Below are 22,506 nucleotides of genomic sequence, written 5' to 3' on the forward strand. Positions count from 1 at the left end.
GAGGTTAGTCTTGTTACTTATTGAGTTGGTTGTACTCATACTACAATATGCACCTTGTGTGCAGATCCAGGTGCTCCCGGATACGACGATTGCTAGATTTCAGAGTTATTTCTGTCGGAGACTATCAAGGTAGCTGCTTGACGTCCGCAGATTTGATTCCCTTCATGTTTAATTATTGTACTGTTCTATATTTCAGACAGTGATTTTATCCGTCAGATTTTATATTCATTTAGATGCTCATGTACTCAGTGACACCGGATTTTGGGAATGATTATAACTGTATTGTGAGATTTCTTCCGTTGAATTTAAATATTATGTTTTTAAACTTAAAAGATATGGTATTTTATTGAGATTGTCGGCTTGCCTAGTATTGAGATAGGCGTAATCACGACATGTGAGATTTTGGGTCATGACAAAAACATCATACAAACTCACTCGAAGCATCAAATCACATCAAACAACGCTAAAACCACGAATCACGCATTGATTCAAGTATAATGAACTTATGAACTTCGAACTTCTACATTCGATGCCGAAACCTATCAAATCAAGTTCGATTGACCTCAAATTTTGCACACAAGTCATAAATGAAACCACGGACCTACTTCAACTCCCGGAACCAAAATCCGAGTCTGGTAACCACAAAGTCAACTCTCGATCAAACTTCTAAATTTTCAACTTTCGCCATTTCAAGTCTAATTCAACTACAGACTTCCAAATCACTATCCGGACACACTCTTAAGTCTAAAATCATCCAACGGAGCTAACGGAACTATCAAAGCTTCATTCGGGAGTCGTTTACACATAAGTCAACATCCGGTCAACCTTTTCAACTAAATCTCCCAACCTTGAGACTAAGTGTCTCAACTCATTCCGAACGGCAAGTCACATAGCAACTATTAAGCATAAAATGAGCAGTAAATGGGAGAACAGGGCTACAACTATTAAAATTACCGGCCAGGTCGTTACAGGCTCGCTCGGGGCTCGCCCCGATAATGCCTTTTAAAATACTGGTTTAGACGTTGTATTTAGTAAATCCTTAGAAGCTCATGTACTCGGTGATATACTAGTTCCAGGAGGTTATTAGACGAATGTTTGATTGGACTCGTTATGTATTACTAAGCTTTACCCTTTATTATGATATTATATTGTTTTATATCTAACTTTGTTTTTTTATTTTTGTTATGTGTTAGCTTGTCTAACAATCGGTTTTAAGTGCCATCACAATCCTTTCGTCGGAAATTTGGGTCTTGACATTTGGCTTCATACGGTATAAGAAAATTTTGTTAACATGGTTAATTGAGTGGAAAGAAGTTAGTGCACAAATTGGTTTTATATACAAAGTTAACCAGTAAAATCGTAGGGGTTTGATTCACAAGTCAGGAGTTCAACAACAGTCTAATAAATCCCAAGTTGAAACCTCACTATTTTTTGCACCTCTACAGAAAAAGGATTTGGGGGGGGGGGGGGAGGGGAAAGTAGCTAAAAGTCTAAAAGCAGTACTGCTATTAAACAGAAGACTTTTAGAAGAAAGGTCATTTTTTGGACTGTTTAGAAGAAGACTTTTTCCTTGGAATGCATTTTCCTTTTACAGCCCTTTCCTTCTTCAATTCCATATCTTCTGCTTCTGCTGTTATTTCTCTCTGTCCTGCCTTTGAGCTCCTGCTCAGTTATAAAGTAAAGTCACGTCAATTTATATGCTATACACTTAACCAACATTAACTTCAAATTAAAGTAGACACTTTGTCACCCAAATATTAAAAGCCTCAGAAGCTTGTCTACTGTTAACTTTACTGAATTGTAAAAAGTATCCTTCTTAAAAGTTTTTAGCATTGTTGTAAAAAGTTTTTGTAAACTAGTCAGTAAAATGTTCTATAACCTTACATTCACTGGGTGCTTGGACATAAGAGTACGTTAAATTTCGGAAAAAGTGAAGTTTATTTTCAAGTTGAAAATGGTATTTAAAAATAGGAGTTGTTTGGATATGAATACTCACTTCGATCCACTTTAATTGATTATTGACTTTTTTTTTGTGGTCTGTAATATTTAATTTTTTCAAATATCAAAAAGGAATTAATTATTTTTTTCAAAGATACCCTTAAAGTAAAGAACGTAGGAGTATTTGTTATATTTCTAATGAATAAATCAAGGTTAATATGACCAATTTCATTAATAATTAATGCTAAAAGATAAATATATGCGAAAACAACAAAAAAATTAATTAAAGTGGACAAGAAAGAATACAAATTAAAGTTATTTTTGAATTTTTGTAAATGACTTGGAGTGATATTAGCTTTTTGTAATTTTTCAAATTTCCAAAAATTCCAGAATTTAACTTAAGTTGGATTTAAAATTTTCATGGTGTAACATTGATTCCGAAAAAAGGTAAAAGTGTCCAAAGAAAGTAAGAAATTTAAGGCCAAACAGACCCTTAGTAGATAGTACTCATCATTCAATAATGTATGTACGAAAATTAAGAAGAAAATATAGGCTTATAAAATTTGTGATCTTTACATATACCATAATATATACTCCTATGTTATTATGGGGAATTGTTTTTTGAAACTAGTGATTTTAATTATTTCATAATATTTGTATTACTAACAAAATTTCTAATTAAGATAAAATAAAATTTTAAATAAAATTATTTTTAAATTTAGAAAGTTGTGATGGATGGTAAGACTTGCAAGAATAAAATGGAGATCACTTAGAAAATACCTTTCTTCGTTATAGGAAGATGATTTCTTCAACTGCGGTTCAACTTGAGCTGTTCGTTCCTCCGTCGTCATTGATTCGACAATGCTCCCACTAAAATATTCCTTCTCCTCCGACTGCAAACTCCCAAATCGTGGATTCTCCGACATGTACTTGATCTCTTCCACCTCATTCACATCCAAATTCTTCGCCGCCACTTTACACAACACCCCTTTATGAAAACTAGCACTACTACTGCTACTCTTCCTAGCCACCACCACCGTGCACGGCGGCGACGGCGGAGTTTGCTTCACAATCGTTGGCTCAGTCTTTCCTCTAAACGACACTGATCCTCCGCAGGAGATGAGTTGAAAGAGGACCGAGTTTCGACTCAGTAGTGACTCGGAGGCAACTGGATCACCATCTTCGAACCGCTTGGACGTGTTGGTAATTTCATTATTAATAGGCTTGTCTGAAAGTGAAGAGGATATTGCTGAAGGAGGAGATAACGAGTTGGTGTGAGTTAACTCGGTAGGATTTTTCCGAGTAATTGGTTGGATTAACTCGTTTTGATCATCAGTGCAAACACCTCTAGAGCATGTGGAATTGGGTGTAGTTGAGCTAGTGTAACTTGATTTCTCTTCATATTCTTCTTCAATATTTTCGTCTAGGTAATGAACGTTGTTCTGAACAATTTCTGCCTCTGTATGTCGTTTTGGACCTACTGATTTGCGTTTTGGCAGGAAGTTTGACTCTTGAACTTGTTGGCATGTGTTTCTCAATTGTGGGGACTCTGTTAAATGAAGTTGCTGAAATTTTTCTGAACGACAAATTTGTTTTTAGAATAAAACCAAAAAAAACTAAGACATTGTAAGAGAAAGTTTCATGAAATTTAGTTACTTATATTATAGCAACACTTTATGGACATGTCTACAATAATATAGAGTAAAACAATTACATGAAATTCTGAAATTGTCCAATTGATTATTGATAAATCAGGAGTGAAATTTTGATTCATGTTTTTTTCGTAAAAATAATTTCATTGAAGATAAGGTTGTGGGGAGTAATTACCTGTGGAACCTTCAATAATTTCAGATCCTTTGAGAACATACTCAGCGCCTTCAGATGGGCAGCAGATGAAGTCATTTTCAGCCAAGTCATTCCACACATACCCATTCTTGTAGCTCCTACAAAGTTACCATTTTATCAGTATTTAATAAATTACTTTGTAAATATTAGAGTTAAAATTTCCAGGTAAACAAACTGACAAATATTATAATTAGTGGGGGTGATAAGAGCAACTCCTAGGACTGTTTGTCCATAGATATTTCTTTCTTTTTTCAGAATTATTTTTTCAAAAACATGTTGTCCATAAAATTTTGCAAGTTTGGAAATTTTTCGAAAATAAGTTTTTAAAAAATCAAAAAGTGGTTTTGATCACATTTTCAGAAATATTTTCCCCATTTGCAACATTTTTTCAAATGAAATGCAGGTTCAAATACTATTTTTCAACTTAACTCTAAACATACCTTCTTTTTCTCAAAAATTAGTCCAAACGCCTACTTATTTGTTACATCATGCTAATTAACTATGAGCTACTATCAATTTTCATTTACTTAAGCACGAACTACTTCTATAAACTCACCTCATTTTTTCCCTAGAAATACATTACTATCTTGATTCCAAGCTAAAAATGTAAGCACAAAAGAATAAACGAACGATAATCTCACTAATGTTCTATTCATTTTTTATACTTTGAACAGAGCTCAGTTTAACATTTTGGCATAAATTTCAAATATGCATAATTCTTCCCTCTTTCGCATTTGGTAATTTCATCCAATGCTGTGTTAAAAGTTTTATAGCATTTGATACTTGGAGAAAAACAAGAAGCAGAGATGAACAAAGGGCATTTACCTTTTGCAAGACCAAGAATATAGTGAAGGCATGCCTCTACCTCTCAAGATGGTAAGCCTATCAATCACATCTGTGCAAAATTTGCATTCCATTCCATTTATTTCACAGCAAATACAACACCAATAAATCAAGAAGAGTGAAAAAAAAAAAGACAATAAACGTTTGATTTATATAGTGACCTTTCAAGCGAAGCTGTTGATGAGCAAGATGAGTGACTTCCATGTAATGAGGATGTTCAAGTTGGCCATTTCTTGAGAGGTAATACACAACTTGAACCTTTCTGAAACTTGGTCTTATCACTGATCTTCTGCTGCTTTGTGATTTCCCTCTTTCTGATCTTTCTGGGCTATTCTCTCTGCATATTCTTCTTCCATTCCCAACCTCCATTTTCTTTCTTTTTTCTTTATCTTCTTCTTATTTTACTTTGTCTTTGTCGTTGAGAAGTGATCCTTTTTTATGATCTCAAAAAGGCTATGCAGAATAGTTAATGGAGAATGGGAGATGGAGACAAAGGAAAATACAAGGCCAACTCCTCGAACACTGCATATAAGCAATAGAAATTCACTGTATTTTTTCTACTGAGTCTACTGCTACTACTACTATACCTACTGTGCCTTGAGATCCTATGGAGAGGGAATTAGGTGTTAAGTCATGATCCACCTTTTTATTTCTCTTCTCTTTTGACTTTTACCAGCTGCTGTGGTTTTTAAATTGGGTAAACCTGCAGTCAAAATGGAATAAAAAAGTAAATTTATCAGAAAAGTATAAAATACTTAAAATACATGATATAACTTAGCAGAAATCGGAGATATATATATATATATATATATATATATATATATATATATATATTTTTTTTTTTTTTTTTTTTAGCGAAATAAAAATCGGTCCGTAAAATTATTACTCCATCCATTTCAGTTTACTAGTTTTAGGATACCACGTTGCACGTGTACTCTATATTAATGAATATAAAATTTAAAAATTATATTAATATTATTAAACTATATGATTGAGTTATTAAATTAAAATTTTGAAACCACAAAATCTTGAAAATGATGAATCTATTTCGCCAACTTAATAAAGAAAAAAAATCATGTCATACAAAAATATTCTAATGCTTTATTATAACTTCAATACACGAGTCATGCATTTGCTTCAGTTGCTCGGACAAAGAATAATATGTTGACTTGTACTCAAAATATAATACAATACAAATTTTATATTAAAAAAATGATTGTCAAGAAAATTAAGGTAAAGACTTAATGCTTATTATATTATTTTATCCAACATGAAGTGCATCGTAATATAATATAATTCTCAAAATTATAAAAGTTTATTAACATTTCATGTAGATTTAATATGTCTTACTATACATCATTATAATATTGCCTTCTTCTTGTAAAAAATAATTACAGTTAACCATAAAATTTGAGTCAAAGTGGACTTCTTAAGTTTATAATTTTTCGATTTTTTCAACTCCAAATTTCTTCAAAGACTTTCCATATGTATTTAGACCATTCTCTCTTTAAGTTATTACTTAATTCAATAAGGAAAAATTTTATAACCAAAATTTAGTTAATTATAAAATTCAAAATGTTAGGAAAGTAATTTGAATTACAATTTCATCTAATATAAACTCTATTTTTAAAGGGATAAAAAAAGCAAACGACATTTCGCTAAGGGGTTTCGTGTTTTTAATATAATAATAGTTCTTAGCGTACGTACCTTGCGCGTGTCCCTCGTGTTAATGAAAATAGATTTTTAAAAATAACAAAAATAATATTCAAAAGATGTGTTTGTATTATAACATAAACGGTAACGAAAAATTAAGTTCCAAAATAATAAATATTAATCATATTTGGGAGTTTGATTGAAAGGTAAAAAGATCGTTCAACTTTATTTGAGCACTTGCATAGGTGCATTGCATGTATATTTCATGTTATTTACTACACAATTTGTGTTAGATAGTTTACCAAAAAAAAAAACCCAGATTTTACACATTTTAACGGGACTTCTAAACTGTAACCTTATTATATTTATACTTAAGTAATCACATAGGCATCCGAACTCGATTTTTATTATCAGTTCTTATAAATTTTTAGCTCAATCGTTATCTTATTTTATCGATAATTTTTTTCTAAAGTAATTTTACTTGCAGCGAATTACATATATACGTTAGTTTCCTATTCATATTTCTTTGTATAAAATATTGATCAATCTTTTTACCGTTTAAAATAAGTTCACATTTTGAAAAGATTGTCATTTGATTATTTCCTAATATTTAGGCAACAAAAGTGGACAATTTTGTTTTTAAGTATACTTCAAATTTTAAGCCCTTCTATTGGTCAAAGTAAAAAGAACGTCGTAATTGCTTAGTCTAAATTCATATCACCTCAATATAATACTTTCATATTTTTTAATCAAAACAATGTATTGCGTGCACTTTTTTTTATCGTGCCTTAGGTAAAACAATTAACTAATATTGTTATGTCATAATTGAACTATGTTTACTTTACGTCCTAATTGTTAACTATAGTTAACAATTTAAATTAGAAAATGACTTTAAGTAAAAAAAAAAATCTTGATTTTGTATCCTTAAATATTAGGAGTTCCCACATAATTCAAATTAGGAAAGAAAATTTTAGTTGATTTCAAAGTCGTTAAAACTAGAAAAATTATTTAGTTACGATTTTGTCCAATGTGAAACTAATTTTTAAAGAGTGAAAAAAGCGAACAACATTTCGCTAAGGGGTTTCGTACTTTTAATATAGTATAGATATATATAAATATGTCTTGTTTTTAGTTTTAGTTTGTTTTAAAAATAATGTCTCTTTTTATATCTAGTAAATCTTTAACTCCAACTTTCCATATGACATATGTAAGATTGTGAGATTCAAGGATGTTTTGATTTATTATACACATCTTTAGTTTAAGACCACGAAATATAATTGCCTTCCTTACTTTCTTAAACTTTGTGTATGGTCAAACTAAAACACATAAATTAAGATGGAGGGAGTAAATTATTTTTTATTTTAAACATGTTATGATATTTCCGTGATAATAAAGGCATTGTCCGTACCAATATAAAACGGGAAGTTCCAAATTAAATCATTTCTAAAAGTAAAAAAATATTATTATTTTTGAATAAATTAATACTCTATCCGTTCACTTTTACTTTTAAATATTCTAAAAATAAATTTTTACTTTTACTTGTTACTTTTAGCATATCAAGAGAAGAGAGTTTCTTTTTTCCTGTTATACTCATTGTATTAATTACTCATTTCAAATTATTTTCTTAAATTCATTATATATCATGATAAATTATGTACTTCATTTATTATTTCTTAAAGAGTGTGCGAAGTTTATAATGGACAAATAAAAGTGAACGGAGAGAGTAAAAAGCTATGTCATATAAATGAAACAAAGAGAGTACATATTATTAGTGTATGAAATTCTTTACATATCCACCCACTAAGCTCACAAAACTTTGCGACTAGTTTTAAGCTAGCGTTTGGCCATAGATTCTCAAATTTATCGTTAAAAAATTTGATTAGTGTGATTAATATGAAGATAAAAATCTATTTGAATATAATTTTTCAAAACATATTTCACTTTTTTTTGTTGAGAAAATATGAAAAGTGACTTATACCCATAAGTTCTAAAAACTATCAAAAATACCCAACAAACAAACTTGATAATCCTGTATATGCATAACCTTCACCAATGGCATTCATTATCATTATCACAAACCACGGTCTTGAACATAGATAAGTTTGGTACAAAATCATCATTTTTATAATGAACTACATAATCTATCAACTGCTAATAACACAATTACTAGCTACTACAATTCGTCAAATTGCAATAATATTACAAGACATCAGTCCAAAAAAATGATAGTAACTAGCTGGTGGATTAATTGAGTCATATTAAATGATTAATTTTTTTACAAAATAAAAAAGTTTGGGGTAATTTTGAAATTGTTAAAAAATAACGGTAATATTTGAGCCGAAAACAGGTGTAGAGCCTTTATCCCAGTGTATAATAGAGTAAGGAAAGCTGGCTGTTCAAAGTGCAATCTAGGATGCTGACCATATTGTATTTACTATGGCACTCAATGTCCTCCTACTTTTTAGCAGTGTTTTGTCGTCCAACTTTATCCCATAATCCAAGTACTTTGTTTAGTTGGATACGTACTATAGTCGTTGTTGATTATGAAAAAGTCTATGTTGCTGCAACTTCATTATTCTCTTTTGGATTGTTTTCCAACAATAGCCAGCTTTCTGCTGAGAAAACTTATTGGACTGCTCTAACCACAAGTACATCCTACTACAATAAAATACTAGTACTAGTAGTCTAATACTGGAGTAATAAATATATGATGTGTTTTCTACTCGGGGATTCAAATCTGCTCTCATTATATTTATATCTCGAATCACAAGAGTAAATGTGTAGTATAATAGATATCGGTGGAAACATTCGGAGAAATACTTCTCGATTTTGTTGAAGAACAGTAAGATTAAGTTCAGGTCAAAACTAACGTTGTGGACCTGTCTATATCTTTGTACTTAACATTGTATAAAATTATTAGAACAGTTGTATGCAATGCACTCGCTCAACTTATAAAATAATTCTACCTGATTGGAGGTACCAACATTGTAATGATCCAACCAGTCATTTTGATTTTTAGAACCCCGTTCCTTAAAATAAAAATTCCGTATGTGTTTTTTATGATTTATGACTTGCGGGGATGATTGATTCGAGATTTGGAAGTGTTTGGGTTGAAATCGGAACATTTGGTTATTTAAGATGGCTAAAAAGGCCAAGTTTAACTTCGGTCAACATTTTGAGAAAACGACCTCGGAATAGAATTTTTACGATTCTAACAGCTCCGTACGGTGATTTTGGACTTAGGAGCGCTTTCGAAATTTTATTTGGAAGTTCGTAGTTAAATTATGCTTGAAATGGCTAAAATAAGAATTTAAGGTTGGAAGTTTGATCGGGGAGTTGACTTTTTGATATCGGAGTCAAAATCCAGTTTCAAAATTTTCATAACTCAGTTATGTCATTTATGACTTGTATGCAAAATTTGAGGTCAATCGGAGTTGATTTGATAGGTTTCGTCATCGAATGTAGAAGTTGAAAATTTTAAGTTTCATTAAGCTTGGATTGGAGCATAATTCGTGGTTTTAACGTCGTTTTATGTCATTTGAGATTTCAAATAAGTTCATATGATATTTTAAGACTTGTTGGTATAATTGGTTGAGGTCCCGAGGGCCTCGGGTGAGTTTCAGATGATTAACGGATAAAAATATTGACTTAAAAAGCTGCTGCATTTTTTTCTTCTGTTGGATATTTTTGGGTTGTGATCGAGCCCAAGATCGAGCCCAGGGTCGATGACCTGAGGCGAAGCCAGGGACGAGGCTCAGTATCGAAGCCAAGATCGAAGGTCCAGCTCGAGGGCCATGATCGAAGGCAATGCTCAAGGGCCATGATCGAGACCTAAGATCGAGGGTCACAATCGAAGGCTCAGGCTCGATGCCATGATCAAGGCTATGATCGAAGGACCAGGCTCGATGCCATAATCGAGGCCATGACCGAGGTCCAGGCTCGAGCCTGTGATCGAAGCCATGATCGAGGCCTAGGCTCGAGGGCCATGATCGAAGCCACTATCGAGGCCCAGTTCATGGCCCAATTCCGAAGGCTACCCGGGCAGTTTTATAAAAAGAAGGCATTTGTCTCATTCGCCATTTTTAACAAATTAGAGCTTGAGCAAAGGCGATTTTGGATAGATTTTCAAGGAAAGACATTAGGGTAAGTGATTCTAACTCGGATTTTGTCTATATACACAAATATATCATTGGTTTCACCATTTAATTAATGTTTTGAGATTGAAATTTAGAAAAAAATTTGAAATCTCATAGAAACGAATTTTCGAGATTTCGGTATCGATTCAGAGGTCGGATTTGAGTGAAACTGGTGTGTTTGGACTCGTAATTGAATGGGTTGTCGGATTTCGTAACTTTCGCTTTATTCCGAGACGTGGGCCCCACTGACGAATTTTTAATTAATTTCGGGATTTTATTGAAAATGTAGTATTTTCTTATAGAATTGATCCCTATAAATTTTAATTATTGTATCGAATTATTTTGGCTAGATTCGAGCCAAACAGAGTTGGATACTCGAGAAAAGGGTCTACTAGTGGATTAAGTTGGAGCAAGACGAGGTAAGTCTATTGTCTAATCTTGTGAGGGGAAAATTATCTCATATGTGATAAAAAAATAAATAATTGTTGCTAATTGTGGGGGCTACATACGCACGAGGTGACGAGAGTCCCTGCGTAGCTACTATTAATGCTAAAGTCCGGGTAGTTTAGGACTCAAAGCATGAATTACTTGTGTATATTGTATTCTTTGTTTAATTAATATTATTTGTATATATATTACTTGTGTAAATTATATTCTTTTTTTAATTAATATTGTGAATTGTTAGATAAAATTATTAAAGGATGAAAATCTCTTATACTTGATTTTTCTGTTTAAATTAATTAATTGTTAAGAGAAATTGTTCTTCCTCCTAAATTTATCTTATAATAAATATACTCTCATTCCGGAGCTACATAAGAAAATATCCTCCTTTCTTGTGGAGCGGGCCGAACGCCTCGGCAGGATAGATGCATCTATGGATCGTGTCGCATGTCCCTCGGCAGTGTACCCGAAACTCCGGATCGGGCCGAATGACCTCGGCAGAAATCGTGCTTGATAATAATAATAATTACACGATTTTTGGACAATTGAATTGTAACTTGTAAAGTTATTTGATAAATTAGAAATTTATTGAAATTGAATTGCAGCTGGTATAGCTATTTGATAAATTAGATTTTTTATTCAAATTGAAGGATTTAATTAATAGATTAGAAATTGTTGCATTTGAAGGATTTTTGTTATTTCTGCTAAATGAATAAAATTATTGTTTACTCTGTGAATCATGCTGATTTGAATAATTATAATTTATTCCATTTATTATTGTTGACCCTTAGTGAGCGTCAAAGTCGGCCATCTCGTCTCTACCACTTCGAGATTAGGCTTGATACTTATTGGGTACACGTTATTTACGTACTCATGCTACACTTGCTGCACTTTTTGTGCAGGATCTGAGACAGATACTAGTGGAGGATCTATCATAGCACATCCTCGTTATCCAGGGGTGTAGTGGTGAGCTGCCTTTGTGAGCCGTCATGCAGCTACTAGTGCCTCTTCTTGTATTTTTAATTCTGTCTATTTTAATTTCAGACAGTATTTGGATTTTTGTATAATCTACTGGATGCTCATACACTTGTGACACCAGGTCTTGGCACACACATTGGTAGAATTTGGTGTTTTATTATTTTTTTGGATTTAAATTTTATCGATATTTGTTTAATTTATTAGTTGGCTTGCCTAGCTATAGTGTTAGGTATCATCATGATCTATATGTGAAATTGGGTCGTGACAACATGGTATCAGAGCGATAGGTTCACGTAGGTCTCACAAGTTATGAGCAAACCTAATAGAGTCTTGCGGAACGGTGCGGAGACGTCTGTACTTATCTTCGAGAGGCTATAGGGTGTTAGAAAACTACCTTTCTTTATATTCCATCGTGCAATTAATGTAGTACTAAATATCCTTCTCTTATTCTCTCACAGATGGTGAGAACGCGCTCTAATGAGGTTCCAGACCAGGGAAGAGCTACTCCCCCAGTTGCTAGAGGCCGAGGGAGGGCTCCAGCCCGTGGTAGAGGGCGATGACGTCCCATGACTGTTCTATTTATGCCACCAGTGGGTCTAGCAGCGACTCCCATTGTTGAGGAACAGGGTGAGGTGCCTGTGGCAGAGCCAGCTCCGGTGGATTTCACATCTGCATTGGGATTTCAGGATGTCATGGGTCATATGTTGCGGTTCATGGACAATATAACTCAGGCCGGTTTATTTCCGGCATACTCAGCCACATCTCAGGCGGGCGAGGGAGCACAGACCCCTACCGCATATGCTCATAGATAGGAAGCTACTGTATATCAGACCCAGGGTGCATTACCCGTGGGTGGAGCCCAGCCAGTGGCAGCAGTTACACTTGAGCCCCGGCCAGCTATAGTCGCTGATCCTCAGAAACTATTGGGCAGATGGACTAGACTACATCCTCATGTCTTTGGGGGTGAGCGACATGAGGATCCCCGGGATTTCATTGATCGGTGCAAGGATAGACTGTACAATATGAGGATATTAGAGTCTCATGGGGTAGACTTTGCTACTTTTCAGCTAGAGGGCAGAGCCCGTAGATGGTGGCAGTCTTATGTTCTTGGCAGACCAGCAGATTCTCCTCCCATGACTTGGGACAAGTTTACCCGTATATTCCTGGACAGGTATATTCCACCCTCCCAGAGGGAAGAGTTGAGGTTTCAGTTTAAGCAGCTCCAGCAGGGTCAGATGTCAGTGACCGATTATGAGGCGAGGTTTTCTGAGTTTTCTCGCCATGCACTTATGTTACTCCCTACTGAAGCGGAGAGAGTGCAGAGGTTTGTTGCGGGTTTACATACTGGCATTCAGGCTACTATGGCTCGAGAGGTTGAGATGGGTACTTCTTATGAGTTAGTCGTGGAGACAGCCCGGAGGATTGAGGGTGTACGTCAGCGTAGCCGAGAGCAGGTTACTAGAGATAAGCGATTTAGGTATTCTGGAGAGTTCAGAGGTGCTCCGTCTGGGGGCAAGGTCAGTTCGTGAGAGGGCAGTCCAGCATGCCCCCATATCCAGCACCACCGCCTCCTCGAGATGCTCCAGTGCAACCCTATCTTAGTGCTATACCAGAGAGTTCTTATCGCCCACCAGCTATTCGGGGTTCTTCTAGTAGGTATTCAGGTCACCAGGGCCAGACTTCAAGTCAGCAGCTTATCGCACCGAAAAGTTATTACGAGTGTGGGGATCCTAGTCACATGCGAAGATTCTGCCCCAGACTGCGGGGTAGACCAGTGCAATAGGGACAACAGCCTATGATTACCGCACCAGTTGCTCCACCAGTAGTCCGACCACCAAGAGGTGGATGACAGGCGGGTAGGGGTCATCCCAGAGGTGGAGGTCAGCCAGGCGGAGGCCATCTAGTTGGCGCTCCAGCTCAGTTTTATGCTTTTCCAGCCAGACCAAATACAGAGGCCTCTGATGCCGTGATTACATGTATTATTTCTATTTGTGGCAAAGATACCTCAGTATTATTTGATCCAAGATCTACGTATTCATATGTGTCATCTCTATTTGCTCCATTTCTGGGTGTTTCTCGTGAGTCCTTGAGTACTCATGTTTATGTGTCCACTCATGTGGGAGATTCTGTTGTTGTGAACCGGATCTACCGGTCCTGTATTATTACATTCTGTGGTTATAAAACTAGAGCAGATCTCCTATTGCTTGAGATGACCGATTTTGAAATTATTCTGGGCGTGGATTGGATATCTCCATTTCATGATATTCTAGATTGTCATGCCAAGACTGTTTCCTTGGCTATTCCAGCATTGCCTAAGCTGGAGTGGAGGGGTTCGTCTGTTAGTTCATGGTTGAGAAGGGTTGTTTGACTTATCTAGCCTATGTTCGGGATACTACTGCAGAGACTCCGGCTATTGATTCAGTGCCTGTAGTTCGGGAGTTCTCCGATGTATTTCCTTCATATCTTCTAGGTATGCCACCTGATCGCGATATTGATTTCTGTATTGACTTGGCTTCAGATACCCAGCCTATATCTATCCCACTATATCGCATGGCTCCGAAAGAATTGAAAGAACAACTTGAAGAGTTACTAGCCAAAGGGTTCGTCAAACCGAGTGTATCGCCTTGGGGTGCACCGATATTATTTGTGAAAAAGAAGGATGGAACAATGCAGATGTTTATTGATTATCGCCAATTGAACAAAGTCACTATTAAGAACAAGTACACATTGCCGTGTATTGATGATCTATTTGACCAGTTGCAGGGTGCTAGGGTGTTTTCTAAGACTGACTTGAGGTCGGGGTACCATTAGTTGAAGATTCAGGATTTGGATGTTCCGAAGACTGCTTTCCGGACTAGATATGATCATTATGAGTTTCTAGTGATGTCCTTCGGTTTAACTAATGCCCCGGTAGCATTTATGGATTTGATGAACAGGGTATTTAGGCCATATATTGATTCGTTTGTCATTGTCTTCATTGATGACATTTTGATCTACTCGCGCAGTAAGGAGGAGCATGAGGAACATATGAGAGTAGTGTTCCAGACATTGCGGGAACAAAAGCTATATGCTAAGTTCTCTAAATATGAGTTTTGGCTAGAATCTGTAGCATTTTTAGGGCATATTGTATCGGGTGATGGTATTAAGGTTGATCCCAAAAAGATTGAGGCAGTTCAGAATTGGCATCGTCCCACTTCGGCGACTGAGATCAGGAGTTTTCTGGGCTTAGCAAGTTATTATCGTCGGTTCATGGAAGGTTTTTCATCTATTGCAGCACCTTTGACCAAATTAACCCAGAAGGGTGCTCCGTTCCGATAGTCCGATGATTGTGAAGTGAGCTTTCAGAAGCTCAAGACAGCATTGACTACATCACCAGTGTTAGTGTTGCCTTTCGATTCGGAAATGTATACAGTGTATTGCGATGCTTCACGCGTTGGTTTGGGTTGTGTATTAATGTAGGAAGGGCGAGTTATATGCATATGCTTCATGTCAGCTGATGCCCCACGAGTAGAATTATCCGGTACATGATTTGGAGTTAACTGCGATTGTTCACGCTCTTAAGATTTGGAGGCATTATCTTTATGGGGTGTCTTGTGAAGTTTACACCGATCATCGCAGTTTGCAGCATTTGTTCAAGCAGAGGGACCTAAATTTGAGACAACGCAGATGGCTTGAGTTACTGAAAGATTATGATATTACTATCCTATATCATCCGGGCAAGGCAAATGTGGTTGCAGACGCCTTGAGTAGAAAGGCAGAGAGTATGAGTAGTTTGGCTTTCATTACAGCAGAGGAGAGGCGATTAGCTTTGGATATTCAATCCTTGGCTAACCGACTTGTGAGGTTGGACATTTCAGAGCCAGCCAAATTCTTGCATGGGTTGTAGCTCAGTCTTCACTATTTGAGCAGATCAAGGCTCGCCAGTATGATGATCCACATGTAATGGTTCTTCGAGAAACGGTACTACGGGGTGGTGCCAAGGAAGTTACTATTTGAGCGGATGGTGTTCTGCGACTCCAGGATCATCTATGTGTTCCTAATGTGGATGGACTGAGGAAAAAGATCCTAGAGGAGGCACACAGTTCTCGGTATTCTATTTATCCAGGTGCTACGAAGATGTATCATGATTTGAGGCAACATTATTGGTGGAGGCGAATGAAAAAGGACATAGTTGAGTATGTAACTAGGTGTCTAAATTGCCAGCAAGTTAAATATGAGCACCAGAGGCCAGGTGGCCTACTTCAGCAGATAACTATACCAGAATGAAAATGGGAACGCATCAATATGGACTTTGTAGTTGGGTTGTCGCGAACCTTGCGGAAGTTTGATGCAGTTTGGGTCATTGTTGACAGGTTGACTAAATCAACACATTTTATTCCTGTTGTGACTACGTATACTTCAGAGAGGTTGGCCCAGATTTATATTCAGGAGATAGTTCGGTTGCATGGTGTGCCAATTTCTATCATATCAGATAGAGGCCCTCAGTTTACTTCACATTTCTAGAGAGCAGTACAGAGTGAGTTGGGGACCCGTGTAGAGCTCAGCACAGCCTTTCGTCCGTACACCGACGGGAAGTCAGAGCGGATAATTCAGATTTTGGAAGATATGCTCAAGGCATGTGTGATTGACTTTAGAGGTCAGTAGGATCGTTTCTTGCCTTTGACCGAGTTCGCTTATAATAACAGTTACCCATCCACCATCGAGATGGCTCCATTTGAGGCTTTATATGGTCGACGATGTCGTTCGCCCATTGGGTGGTTTGAGCCTTGTGAGGCTAAGTTATATGGTACTGATTTGGTGAAAAATGCCTTGGAAAAGGTAAAGTTGATTCAGGAGCGACTTCGTACAGCACAGTCCAGACAGAAGAGTTACGCGGATCAGAAAGCGCGTGATTTATTATTTTTGGTGGGCGAAAAAGTTCTTTTGAAAGTTTCGCCGATGAAGGGAATCATGAGATTCGGAAAGAAGGGCAAGTTGAGCCCAAGGTTTATAGGCCCATTTGAGGTGTTGAGACGAGTTGGGGAGGTTGCTTATGAGCTTGCATTGCCTCCCAGTCTATCGGGATTTCATCCGGTTTTCCATATATCCATGCTCTGGAAGTATCATGCCGACCTATCGCATGTGTTAGACTTTAGCACAGTTCAACTAGATAATAGCTTGGATTATGAAGAGGAGCCAGTTGCCATTATTGATAAATAGGTTCGCCAGTTGAGGTCCAAGATGATTTCTGCAGTAAAAGTCCAGTGGAGGGGCCAACCAGTCGAGGAAGCAACTTGGGAGGCCGAGGAAAATATGCGGAGAAAATATCCACACTTATTCGGCTCTTCAGGTATAATTCTAAACTCGTTCGAGGACTAACGTTTGTTTAAGAGGTGGAGAATGTAATGACCCAACCAGTCATTTTGACTTTTAGAACCCCGTTCCCTAAAATAAAACTTCTCGTATGTGTTTTTTATAATTTATGACTTGCGGGGATGGTTGGTTCGGGATTTGAAAGTGTTTGGGTTGAAGTCGGAACATTTGGTTATTTAAGATGGCTATAAAAGGCCAAGTTTGACTTCGGTCAACATTTTGAGAAAACGACCCCGGAATAGAATTTTTACGATTCCAACAGCTCCGTATGGTAATTTTGGACGTAGGAGGGTGTTCAGAATTTTATTTGGAAGTCCGTAGTTAAATTAGGCTTGAAATGGCTAAAATAAGAATTTAAGGTTGGAAGTTTGACCGGGGAGTTGACTTTTTGATATCGGGGTCGGAATCCAGTTCCAAAAATTTTCATAACTCCGTTATGTCATTTATGACTTGTGTGCAAAATTTGAGGTCAATCGGAGTTGATTTGATAGGTTTCGTCATCGAATGTAGAAGTTGGAAATTTTAAGTTTTATTAAGCTTGGATTGGAGCGTAATTCGTGGTTTTAGTGTCATTTTATGTGATTTGAGGTTTCAAATAAGTTGGTATGATGTTTTAGGACTTGTTGGTATAATTGGTTGAGGTCCCGAAAGCTTCGGGTGAGTTTCGGATGATTAACGGATAAAAATATTGACTTAAAAAGCTGCTGCAATTTTTCCTTCTGCTGGATATTTTTGGGTTGTGACCGAGCCTAAGATCGAGCCCAGGGTTGACGGCCTGAGGCGAAGCCAGGGACGAGGCTCAGTATCGAAGCCAAGATCGAAGGTTCAGCTCAAGGGCCATGATCGAGACCCAAGATCGAGGGTCACAATCGAAGGCTCATGCTCGATGCCATGATCAAGGCTATCATCGAAGGACCAGGCTCGATGCCATAATCGAGGCCATGACCGAGGTCGAGGCTCGAGCCTGTGATCGAAGCCACGATCTAGGCCTAGGCTCGAGGTCCATGATCGAAGCCACGATCAAGGCCCAGTTCGAGGCCCAATTCCGAAGGCTGCCTGGGCTGTTTTATAAAATGAAGGCATTCGTCCCATTCGCCATTTTTAACAAATTGGAGTTTGAGTAGAGGCGATTTTGGATAGATTTTCAAGGAAAGACATTGAGATAAGTGATCCTAACTCGGATTTAGTCTATATACACAAATATAACATTGGTTTCACCATTTAATTAGTATTTTGAGATTGAAATTTGGGAACATTTTTGAAATCTCATAGAAACGAATTTTTGAGATTTCGGTATTGATTCGGAGTCGGATTTGAGTGAAACTGGTATGGTTGGACTCGTAATTGAATGGGTTATCGAATTTCATAAATTTTCCTGGATTCCGAGACGTGGGCCCCACAGACGAATTTTTAATTAATTTCGGGATTTTATTGAAAATGTAGTATTTTCTTATAGAATTGATTCCTATAAATTTTAATGATTGTATCGAATTATTTTGGCTATATTCGAGCCAGACAGAGTTGGATAATCAAGGAAAGGGTCTACTAGTGGATTAAATTGGAGCAAGATGAGGTAAGTCTCTTGTCTAATCTTGTGAGGGGGAAATTACCTCATAGGTGATTAAAAATTAAATAATTGTTGCTAATTGTGGGGGCTACGTACGCACGAGGTGACGAGAGTTCGTGCGTAGCTACTATTAATGCTAAAGTCCGGGTAGTTTAGGACTCAAAGCATGAATTACTTGTGTAAATTATATTCTTTGTTTAATTAATATTATTTGATATATATATATATATATATATATATATATATTGTGAATTGTTAGATAAAATTATTAAAGGATGGAAATCTCTTATACTTGATTTTTCTGTTTAAATTAATTAATTGTTAAGAGAAATTATTCTTCCTCCTGAATTTATCTTATAATAAATATACTCTCATTCCGGAGGTTCATAAGAAAATGTTCTCCTTTCTTGTGGAGCGGGCCGAACGCCTCGGCAGGATAGATGCATCTATGGATCGTGCCGCATGTCCGTCGGCAGTGTACACGAAACTCTGAATCGGGCCGAACGACCTCGGCAGAAATCGTGCTTGATAATAATAATAATTACATGATTTTTGGACAATTGAATTGTAGCTTGTAAAGTTATTTGATAAATTGAAAATTTATTGAAATTGAATTGCAGCTGGTATAGCTATTTGATAAATTGAAATTTTTATTGAAATTGAAGGATTTAATTAATAGATTGAAATTGTTGCATTTGAAGGATTTTTATTATTTCTGCTAAATGAATAAAATTATTATTAACTCTGTGAATCATGCTAATTTGAATAATTATAATTTATTTCATTTATTATTGTTGACCCTTAGTGAGCATCAAAGTCGGCCATCTCGTCTGTACCACTTCGAGATTAGGCTTGATACTTACTGGGTACACGTTGTTTACGTACTCATGCTACACTTGCTGCACTTTTTGTGCAGGATATGCGACAAATACTAGTGGAGGACCTATCATAGCACATCCTCGTTATCCAGGGGCGTAGTGGTGAGCTGCCTTTCTGAGCCGTCCTGCAGCTACCAGTGCCTCTTCTTGTATTTTTAATTCTGTCTATTTTCATTTCAGACAGTATTTGGATTTTTATATAATCTACTAGATGCTCATACACTTGTGACACCAGGTCTTGACACACCTTGGTAGAATTTGGTGTCTTATTATTATTTTTTTATTTAAATTTTTTCGATATATGTTTAATTTATTAGTTGGCTTGCCTAACTATAGTGTTGGACGCCATCATGACCTATAAGTGAAATTGTGTCGTGACAAACATAGTGATCTCAATTTAGCGGAAGAGTACTTTTAATGGATTGGTTATAGTTGGTGTATATTCAAATTTCATTTGAATCTAGGTAAATCTTTCAAAACTTAATTAAATAGAGACTTTGGAGGGAAAAAGGAAAAAATATAAGGAGTTGGTTCCATTTTTTACTTCTCCATTATTGCACTATCAACGCTTTAACATCATTTCTTTGGGACATTATGAAAGTTTGAAAATAATGAAAGAAGTAAGCAACTGATTTACTAATATACTTCCTCCGATCCATTTTAATTATTTTCACACATATTAAAAAATCTACCCATAACATTAGTTAATAATGAAATTGATCATATTAATATTTACTAACTTTCTAATATGTTAATTGAAAATATAACAAATATTTCAAAATTTTTTACTTCAAGTGCAACTTAAAAAAAATTAATTTCTTCTTGATATTTGAAAAAAATCAAATATTGTGAATCACAAAAAAGCCAAAAAAATCTATTAAAGTAAACGAGTGGGAGTAATACTTCAGACCAGGTGGATAGACCATTATATGCTAATTTATGTAATATTCTTTTTCTTTTTATTTAATCAGTCTAAAAATAATATTTTCTACTAGTTTAATAATTTAACTTTACACATTTTAATTTACCTGAATGAGATGATTTATTGCGAAAAACATCTTTATGTCTAGTTAGACCATAAATTTTAAAAGATTTTTTTAAAACTCTATATTCAGTCAAACACCCTCATATAAGTAAGTAATATGCCTGAATGGATCGTTTGGTTGGCATGGAATTAGGAATAATAATTTAAATTATTCTATTTCGCGTTCGGCTGAAATTTTGAATCCGAGATTAGTAATTCCAAGATTAGTTATACCACAATTGTAATAGTATTCTATTGCATATTAATAGTGACATAATAATTCCGGAATTGCTGGTCCCTAATTGAATGAATATTAAAGGAAAAATGACATTGTATAGCCGCTTTCAAAATAAATTAAATATTCAAACGGTGATTTCTGTTTTAATTTAATTGAGAAGGCATGGCGGATTACCGCCCGCCACTTGATCCTGTTAATGGTATCAGAGCCTAGGTACTTTCATGGTATATATAAAATAGATATGAAATATTCGACATAGATATGTTTCTGAAATATGGATTTAGGAGAAACTAGTATGAAAAATACTAGATTGGAAGAGGTAGATATACCTCAAAACCTTGATTTGTTAAACAAATGGACTATTCCTAAAGTCCCTATTAGTACAATCTATGATTATGGATGGTTTGATAAACTCTCTTCTAAACAACTTGTTAAAACAACTGAGCAATCTTTAGCTTTAAATTCGTCTGAATAGACTATTCATTTGTTAAACAAGCATGATGTAGATGTTTATAAATACCAATATAATTATTTACATATTGGTATGGTTCAAATTGCTTTTAAGCCTTTAACCCTTAAAGGGTTACCAGAAACATTTTTGGCTGCTCTCAGAGATGCCAGAAATTTGAATTTTAGACAGTCTCTGATGGGTTTTATTGAATCTACTGTCGCCTATGGCCCAGTATATTTTAATACTCAACCCAATTTGCAATTATCTTTATCTGATGTTAATATACTAGATGCATTAACATTAAATGTGAAAACGCATGGTTATAATTATGCGCCTGGTTCTGAACTGATATGTTTATCGTATAGAATTTATTTTAAATTACTATCTACGTTAAACCCCAGATGTAAATTATATGATACATCTGATCAGACTATTCTAGTGGAAACGAATTTTGCAAAGTCTAAGGTCACCACGAGGAGACCTATTAAGTGGGAAGAAATTAATTTTCCAACCACATGGACTTTGGATTCGGTTATATCCCCCAGTCAGATAACTGATGCTGTTAGTAATACTGAGTATTCTCATATTACTCAAAATTCGAATGGCAGGATTTGCATTCAGTTTGACGATAATAGTTCCACTTATAGTAGACAGTCATTTTCTAATAATAGACTGTTGCCTACTATTACTTCTAGTTATAACAGGCATTCCTTTACTAGTCGTAGACTGTTGCCTGATATTCAACACATTTCTCCTGTTGAACCAGTCTATGGACCAGCTAGAAATCGTGCTGCATCTCTACACACAATTTCTACCAAAGTAGGTGATAAACCTGTTGAAAGGGTTAAGATTAACCCCAAGACAAATATTGTTCAGGATAATGATAATATTTCTGATAAGGATATTCCTTCTACGTCCGAGATGTATTTTGACCCCAATGATACTTAATGATTCCACACCAAATTGATTTTAGTCCAGGGTCACAAGCTAGAGGTTATATTCAAAAAGAATTTTTCACTGATAAATGGAACCAGTTTAAAACTTGGTTTTTTGATACTTATAGTAAAGATGATTTAAATAATATTTTCCAAGAGTTTTATGAAACTTGTGCTTTACATAATCAAATTATGTATTTTGTTCCTTGGTTTATAATCACATATTT

General features: G+C 35.6%; 1 protein-coding gene and 1 long non-coding RNA gene across 2 annotated transcripts; one reads left to right on the top strand and one right to left on the bottom strand.

Annotated features, from left to right (window-relative positions):
• Positions 1-1,379: 1,379 nt before the first annotated feature.
• LOC107827334 (protein SOSEKI 2-like) lies at positions 1,380-5,084 on the bottom strand. Its single transcript, XM_016654432.2, has 5 exons — positions 4,788-5,084; positions 4,609-4,678; positions 3,766-3,881; positions 2,719-3,514; positions 1,380-1,662 (listed from the first exon to the last, which is right to left on the bottom strand). Exons 1-5 carry the CDS (start codon positions 4,993-4,995, stop codon positions 1,536-1,538), a joined length of 1,317 nt encoding a protein of 438 aa, XP_016509918.1. The 5' UTR covers positions 4,996-5,084; the 3' UTR covers positions 1,380-1,535.
• Positions 3,890-5,215, top strand: LOC142167885 (uncharacterized). Its single transcript, XR_012698124.1, has 3 exons — positions 3,890-4,659; positions 4,784-4,866; positions 5,079-5,215. It is a non-coding gene; the product is annotated as an uncharacterized LOC142167885 (long non-coding RNA).
• Positions 5,216-22,506: the final 17,291 nt, after the last annotated feature.

This window comes from Nicotiana tabacum, chromosome 13 (assembly GCF_000715075.1).
Source record: "Nicotiana tabacum cultivar K326 chromosome 13, ASM71507v2, whole genome shotgun sequence".
Classification (NCBI taxonomy): Eukaryota; Viridiplantae; Streptophyta; class Magnoliopsida; order Solanales; family Solanaceae; genus Nicotiana; species Nicotiana tabacum.

What these genes read in the sequence shown, in the direction of transcription:
- LOC107827334 (XM_016654432.2), bottom strand. Translation starts at nt 4,995, where the DNA reads ATGGAGGTTGGGAATGGAAGAAGAATATGCAGAGAGAATAGCCCAGAA. An exon ending in TCAACAGCTTCGCTTGAAAG is followed by an intron (nt 4,679 to 4,787) that starts GTCACTATATAA and finishes AATTTTGCACAG; the next exon opens with ATGTGATTGATAGGCTTACC. An exon ending in TCTTCCTATAACGAAGAAAG is followed by an intron (nt 1,663 to 2,718) that starts GTATTTTCTAAG and finishes ATAACTGAGCAG; the next exon opens with GAGCTCAAAGGCAGGACAGA.